Source organism: Sylvia atricapilla, chromosome 3, assembly GCF_009819655.1.
Source record: "Sylvia atricapilla isolate bSylAtr1 chromosome 3, bSylAtr1.pri, whole genome shotgun sequence".
In the NCBI taxonomy this organism is placed as follows: domain Eukaryota; kingdom Metazoa; phylum Chordata; class Aves; order Passeriformes; family Sylviidae; genus Sylvia; species Sylvia atricapilla.
The window spans coordinates 57,977,452-57,984,958 of record NC_089142.1 but is presented as its reverse complement, the minus strand read 5'-3'; the positions used below and the strand labels follow the sequence as shown (position 1 = coordinate 57,984,958).

General features: G+C 36.9%; 1 protein-coding gene across 2 annotated transcripts in view; it reads right to left on the bottom strand.

Annotated features, from left to right (window-relative positions):
* Window positions 1-1,756: 1,756 nt before the first annotated feature.
* The window catches only part of LOC136359136 (coiled-coil domain-containing protein 170-like), a 46,650-nt gene continuing 40,899 nt past the window's right edge, over window positions 1,757-7,507 (bottom strand). The window contains exons 10-11 of one of the 2 annotated variants that reach the window (XM_066315489.1): window positions 6,820-7,056; window positions 1,757-3,156 (exon numbers count right to left, since the gene is read on the bottom strand). In XM_066315489.1, coding sequence (XP_066171586.1) covers window positions 2,959-3,156; window positions 6,820-7,056 — 435 coding nt within the window. In that variant the 3' untranslated portion in view covers window positions 1,757-2,958. The remainder of the gene's footprint in view (window positions 3,157-6,819; window positions 7,057-7,507) is intronic. The other variant, XM_066315488.1, reaches the window with a different exon arrangement.

The following is a 7,507-nucleotide window of genomic DNA, read 5'->3' as shown; positions in this document are numbered from 1 at the left end:
TTCTATTACATTAACATTCTAATGTTTGGTTCTGCTCTGTTGAAAATGGTTTATTATCAATAATATGATGCAAAGGCAAAAATTCAGTTCCATATACTTTAATACACTCATAATACTATAACATTCATTTTTCTATCTGCTTTGAGATTTTATTATTACAGTGCTCATAGCATGTAAATAATTTCACTTTAATATCTACTATTGCAACATTTTAATTTGTTGAGTTTTGCTTTAACACTTAGTAAAGTTGCCCTCACTGGCTTTGGTTCAGCTGTCATTTGGAGAAAAAAAGTGTAATTCTGCAGCTGTACTGTTTTGTGAGTTAACATATTATTCCTTTACATTATTTTAGTATGCGTTCTCCTGATGAATCAAGAATCCTTTACCACAATAAAAGAGTAATTATGAACAGATAGAAAACTCTTAATTGCACACTTTTTATTAATATAGACAAACTTAGTAAAAGAAACATATGGGAAGAAGGGTATATGCTGACACAACCTTAATACACACTTGCAACACTTCTCGTGTGGAATGCATCTTGGTTTAAAAAAAGAAGAAAAAATTTGAAGCAAATGCTCAAAACATTCATAAGCTGCTTATTTTCCACCCCAAAGAAAGAGTTACTTCAATGCTGTATGAAACAAGCCTTAAAAAAACTGAGAGTCAGTTTTTTGGAGGTTACTTAAATTATATAGGGCAAAAACACCTGAACTTTGTTAGAATCAAATTACTTCTAATTTATTTATTTGCTTTGGTTAAATGAGAAATATGTCAGTACTCTTCCAAAAGTAAAGCAAATTCAAGGACTATTAGTAGTCAGATAATAGGTCATTCCTTTGTGAATACGGTGAGCATTAATACTTCAGAAAACACAGATCTGCTGTGCTAAAAAAGAAAAAAGGACATTAGAAAACCTTTATTCTTTCTTCTGGCAAGCAAATATCAAGCACTGCTGTGAACTTCATGTGAAAAATCTGTCTCCTTTGAAATAATTTAGAGACCCGTGCTGGTGTCTTCTGTGGGGCTGGAACTTCACTGCTGGTGCCAGGGCTGGTCACGAGTGGCAGAGACAGGGCCAATGAGCCTGGCAGGACACTTCAAGTCTCCTGGTACACTTCAAGAAATCATTTCACAATGCAACCTTTCTTCATAATTGTCACTCTCAGAGACTATTTCTTAATGTTATGAGTGTATTACCTGGGCTGAGTGGATCTAAATTTGTAATGCAATTTACTTAATTTTCAAAATACAGTAAATCGTGTTTTGTATGATATTTATTAATATTGATGAAGAAAATGGGTTTTGTTCTTTAGTAATAAATCAAAAAGAAGTGTATATAAAACCAACAAAACACAAAGTGAAATTACTTGTATTAGCTCACAAAGAATTAGAAAATTATTGCATCCTTTTCCACCTCCTAAATCCTTAATCAACATATCATGCCTAAAAATTACATTTCCTTCAGCCTTGAACACTTCCAGGGATAGAGCACCCCCAACTTCTCTGTATAACCTGTGCCTCACTACCACACAAAAAAGAATTTTTTTTTTCTAATATCTAATACAAACTGCTTTCTTTCGGTCTGAAGTCATTCCCCCAAAACAATGTTACATTATCAAACAAAAAATCAAATTGATTTTAATCCAGTTAGCCACGAGAGCATAAGAATTTATGCAAGATTTACTTCTATCTTCTCAAATGACTGATTTTACAAAAACTTGAGTGTTTATTATTTTTTTATTTTATAGCAAGTCACTGAGAAACAATTCTTCAGAAGCAGATGAAATAAAAACATGTTTTCAGTCCCCAGCTAGATAGCAAAATTACCACTCTTACTTGAAAAAGTGTCATTTTTCTTAAAATACTGTGTTCAATTTTACTGAGTGGGTCATCATCTGCTGAGATACTGTAGAAAGCCCACAAATTGTCAGACATTAATAGGTAAGTCATCTTTACTCTTCTACACAACTATAAAAAACAAATAATGGGAAGATAAAACTAAAACCACGGAATCAAGTTTGAATGTGCTATTAAAACTGATTTATTGCCCATATTTATTTTTTAAAAATCATGAGGTTTAACAACACTCAAAAAGCAGTTTTTATGAATAAGGGATAGTTCTGTACACCTTATCATCACTTCTCTGAAAATCAAGAGTAGTTGATTTAGTAGTTCAACTCTTTTTTGTAGTGAACAAGACTTCAAAAATAATTTTTTATTAACTCAGAAGAATTGCCACTGTGGATTAATTACCCAAGGAATACAGCAGCTGGAAGCAAAATTTTCAAGACATCATTATCAAGGCAAACACTCAGTTTTACCAAATATATCTCTATGAGGCATGTGATGGGACCCCATGAAAAAACCTTTGCTGCAAAAATTAAATTTTTTGCTTTGCCATACAAGCAGACAAAAGAAACCAACAGAAGCAAAAAAAAAAAAAAAAAAATTCTCTTGTTCCAAAATTGAGATAATCCTCTAACTTGCAGACAATTGTCTTGAAGCTAAAGCCCTTATGTGTAAAAATGCAGAGATGTCCCAGGTGGCAAGAAGAACAGCAGCAGCAGCACAACCCCTACTTGATTTTATCATTGTCACCTAGAAATAAAACACAAGGAATGCCACTGAAGCAGACATCCAGTAACTTCTCAAAACTGTGACCTGACCTTGAGTGAGCCATGACTTCAATGCCTCTGCATAAAACTTGAGGGCATTGTTGATGTGTTGCCTATCATTTTCATAACTGAAGTATTAAGTTGCCCCGAGATTTTCTGTTTGCCATCTCCAGGCTGCTGGCTCTACTCTACCCATTCCAATTCAGTTTCTCTGTTGAAGTTCTAAAAATCAGCCCTAGCTGGTGTCTCTAGGGTAAGGAACAGAAATGGGGATCTGTTTTCTGTGGAGGTCCAGCAGGTAAGGAAGCAAACAGAAAATTTTACTTTGTTCCGTCTCTGCTCAGTGAAGAAGCTGGATGTTTCCTTGCTGCTCCTCTGGGGTCTTTGCCACACCTTTGAGGCAGACACAGGGGAAGAAGTGGTGCTGATGGGAGTGAATCAGCCCATCAAGGCGTGTAATGATTTCATAGTCAGGAAGAGCCAGGCTGGCAATGTCGAGGCCCAGCATCCGCGAGACCACCTCTCGGAAATCTGCCAGCTGAGAGGGCAAACAGAAAGGAATAAATTAAATAGGAAGCAAAGGAGATATCAGGGAAAATATGTACCTATAGGCATACATACAAACACAAGCACTTGTATTGTCAGTGCTAAATATAGGCAAAATAGCTCTTGCTCAATACATAGAGCAGAAGAGGACAGAAACAGCCCTTTGGGGCATGCATCAAATAACAAAACACTAACAGCTGAGATGTCAAGTATCTCAAAGAGAAAACACAGTTCCCAAGTGTTTCTTCATATCTTTCACAGGCATATCTTCACTGCTGACTCAGCTGCAAAAATGAGAAAAACACACTTTTGCTTCACCCTGATGACCACAAACTGTACAAGCTGGAAACTCTGGTGGGCACATCCCAGAGTACAGGCTAAGGTGCTTGTCCTTTACCACTGTCTACCACCACTCCCCTCCACCCTGCACTTTCTTGAGAAAAAAGAAAGGAGGAAGTTAGAAGAGAGATTGAAGGTTTTGGCACATCCTCCTGTCTGAATTTGGTTTGAATCAGGATACAGCCCAAATTCAAGATGCAGCTTAGGAAAATACTTGTTTTTCTTCTGTGCATAGCTGCTGAAAATGTCATAGGAATAGTATTTGGTAAATTAATTAAAGACACCAGCTTTCTCTCTGCTGTTCTAAATGGACTGATATCCACAAGTAGTTGTCATCACTGCTGATTTACTCTTCTCAACTCACAATATGGATCATTATCAGTCAAAATTCAAGGACTCTTGAACAGACAATAAATTACACAGCCAAAATGAAAAATGCCTTAATACCTCTTATCATCAACACATAAAAGAGGAAAATGTTACTATTTCAGGAAATATGCTTTTCTTAATCTCTATTTTAATGCCAATCTCCATTCCTAAGCATGAAAGAGACTCAGAATGCCACAAAATCATCAATAAACTGGACTAATGTTCAGGTGTGGCAGCACCCTCACCCCACCAGTCATTCCAAGAGCTAAGGATAAGGAGGAAATAGTCCTGCAATGTCTCCAACTGGGCAGAATGTTAAAGCAGTTTAGAGTCTGTGAGGAAAGGGGATTGCAGCTTTCCTGATGACAAGGACTCAGCTTCCAAGATTTTGCCAAAGGCAGTTTGTTTCAAACCCTGAGGAGCTGCCGTCAGTACAGAAACACAAATATGGAAACAAATACAGAACAGAGCTGAGATCTGGAATCCTCAGCAACAGACAGACATGGACCTGTTAGAGCAGCTCCCAGGAGGGCTACAGAGGTGATCAGAAGGCTGAAGAACTTCTGTGAAGTCAGGCTGGGAGAGCTGGGGTTGTTCAGCCTGGAGAGGAGAAGGCTCCAGAGAGACCTTGTAATAGCCTTCCAGTACTTAATGGGGGTTATAAAAAAATGGGAGAGCAACACTTTACACAGGCATGTAGCCATAGGAAAAGAGGGAAGGGTTTTAAACTAAAAAAGGAGATCTTTAGATTAGATATTAGGAAGAAATTCTTTACTGGGAGGGTGGTGACACACTGGAACAGATTTGCCTAGGGAAGTTGTGATGCACTCCTCATCCCTGGAAGAGTTCAAGGCCAGGCTGAATAGGGTTTTGGGCAATCTGGTCTAGTGGAAGGTGTCTCTATGTGTGGCAGGTGTGTGGAACTAGATTATCTTTACGGTCCCTTCCAGTGCAACCCATTCCATGATTCTGTGATTTGAGAATTCAGCCCTAGCTATTTGTATTACCAAGGCAGTGTGATGTCTTAGATCAAATGTTGGAACAACGTTACACAAAAACCCCAGATTTTCCGTGTATTATCTTCTGCAGTAGTTCAGGAGGTCACGGATGCAGGGCTCTGGAAGGATATTAGGCAAGTACTACTTAGCAGAAGCTAAAATTCTTTTTAAAAACATCTGGATCACAGACAGAATAAGGAGGCAGCAAAGCTGGAATTGGTTTCCATACAGACTTTACACTGAAAGATCAAGGCAGCTCTCTGCAGAGATCCAGCCTTCAGGTGAAGTAGAGAAATAATAAAGGATAACCATCACTAAAGACCCAAACACAAAGATATGCTGCAGACAACAACACTCCTGCTAAATTTCCTTTGCACCTTCCATTCGGAGAGTGAAATTATCAGAAGTAAAAACCAGGAAATTAATGCAACTTAGAGCATTAACCCAAGATAAATTTTGCTTTTGAGGAAGCAAAAAGCAGATGTTATATTTTATTTTCACACTGTAACTACAAGAAAGTAGAAGGGGTCTTGTTCCAAGAGAAAGAAAACAAAAAGAAAAGTCCAAAGAATATTGCAACAATATTTAAGTGGTTGGAAACCCCTTGGATTCAGATAGTAAAATGTCAAGATTTATGTGCTTTTAGCAAAACACTCAATATATGTCTCCACTGAATTATTTCCTGCATATAATAAATATCTTCTTCTCTCTGCCAGATGCTTTGTTTCCTCATGAGATGTATGAAGAAATTAAATCCTCCTGACAAATTTCTAACCTTTGTTATAAAAGAAAACAGTGCTAAAGGTTTCCAGGAAAAGATGCCCAGGTTGTTGGTCTTCTCTCCATGTAAATAAATAAATTAAAAAAAAAATCTAGACTAATTTTCTGAAATAGCATTCTTAAATTTCATCCAGAGTCATCATTAAGGCCAACATATACCATAAAATTTTTAGCTGGAAAATCTAATGAAGTTCTGAGCAGTTGAAATAAATTTAAAATTAAGATTTTTTTACTTTTAAGAAACATCCCATTTGCTTTCAACAATTATGCCGTCTATAACACTGCTAAAAAACACAACATGCAGGGCAATAACATACATATTTCACAATTTTTTGAAAATCCGCAAAAACTTTTCTGATCTAAATTTTAACAAAGTTATATGTCACAAATTGATCCAAAATAATTACATTCAATATTAAATTTGGGGGAGGGGGCAGTTGTTTCTTGTATTTTCCAATGTTCTTTGAATTTATGGCCTATAAACAGTAACACAGGTTGATTGAATCAGTTAGGTTGGAAAAGACTTTTAAGATTATCAAGTCCACCTCCTAACCTGCATTCCCAAGTCCATCACGAAACCATGTCTAGGTGGTTTTTAAATACCTTTAGGACTGGTGACTCAACCACTCCCCTGAGCAACTTATTCCAATGCCTGACTACCCATTTGGTGAACAAATTTTCCCTAATATCCAATCTAAATCCCCTCTGCTCCCCAGCATTACTTGAGGCTGCTTCCTTTCATCCTATCACTTAGTCTTGGTGAATCTCTTACAACTGACAAGGAGAAAGTGCAAGAGATGGATGTGTGAGAAACAAAAGGAAACAAATGAGAAGTGGTCAAGTTTTATACCAAAGACATCTGGAAAAAGACACACCTTAAGAGAGATACTAGGATTTTTACAGCATTTTAATACTTCTCTAAAAGGTGATGTAATATTTTGTGATAAGCAAAATAAACAATGCCTGTATTTATTATTCTCTTGCAAAACTTAACTTTCAGAATAGCTTTGCAATCACAACTGTCACTGTGGCTCACAAATATGGGGTAAAATTTCCTTGTTTCATAATGTTTGGAACAGTTTAAAGCACAGCTGGATAGCTGCTCCACCTCTACCATTTTCCTACACTCTAAGGGACACCTAGCACTTGTCAAACACCTATATACCTACCTGTCTCTCTCTTTTTGCTAGTTCTGCAAGGGTTGTTTTAAGCACCTTCATCTCACTGGTAACTGCTTCTAACATATTTTTCGTTTTTTCTTTCTCTTCAGTAGCTTTACGCTCCTTTAAAAGAAGTTCTGATTTGGCAGACTTAAGTTGTTTCTCAGCTTTTTCTTTCATTCTTTCCAATTTGTCTTGAGACTTACTGAGTTCCTCTATTGTTCTGTTCTGCTCCAACGTTTTGATCTGCAATAAGATAAGGAATTGTTAAATTTGTCATACTTTTTAATCTAACTTGAGCAAATAATAAAAATATCAGGCGTGATCATGAAAAAGCACTTTAGTGTGGTTTCTTTTGGGCTCTTCATTGAATCATCACGTGTACATGTGAACTGAAAAGTTGTTTAAGGAGACTGGGCTATTTCAACACAAGTAACAAAAAGACTTTTCCTTCAAAGACAGTTAATTCTCTACAGGTTTTGTAAAAAGAGGTATCTGGACAGAAAAAAAAATCCACAGTGAGGGTTCACTCTCTTCCAGCCCCTGGAAAAATAGTACTAAAAAAGAGTTGCCAAATGTTTCGCTGGTAAAAATGGTTCAGTGGGAACACGTGCATAGTTTCACTATTTCACTCCATCAGCCACAAGACACAAAGTCACGTAAAATCAATCTTCCTTTCTCCTAGTGGTGGCAAGCT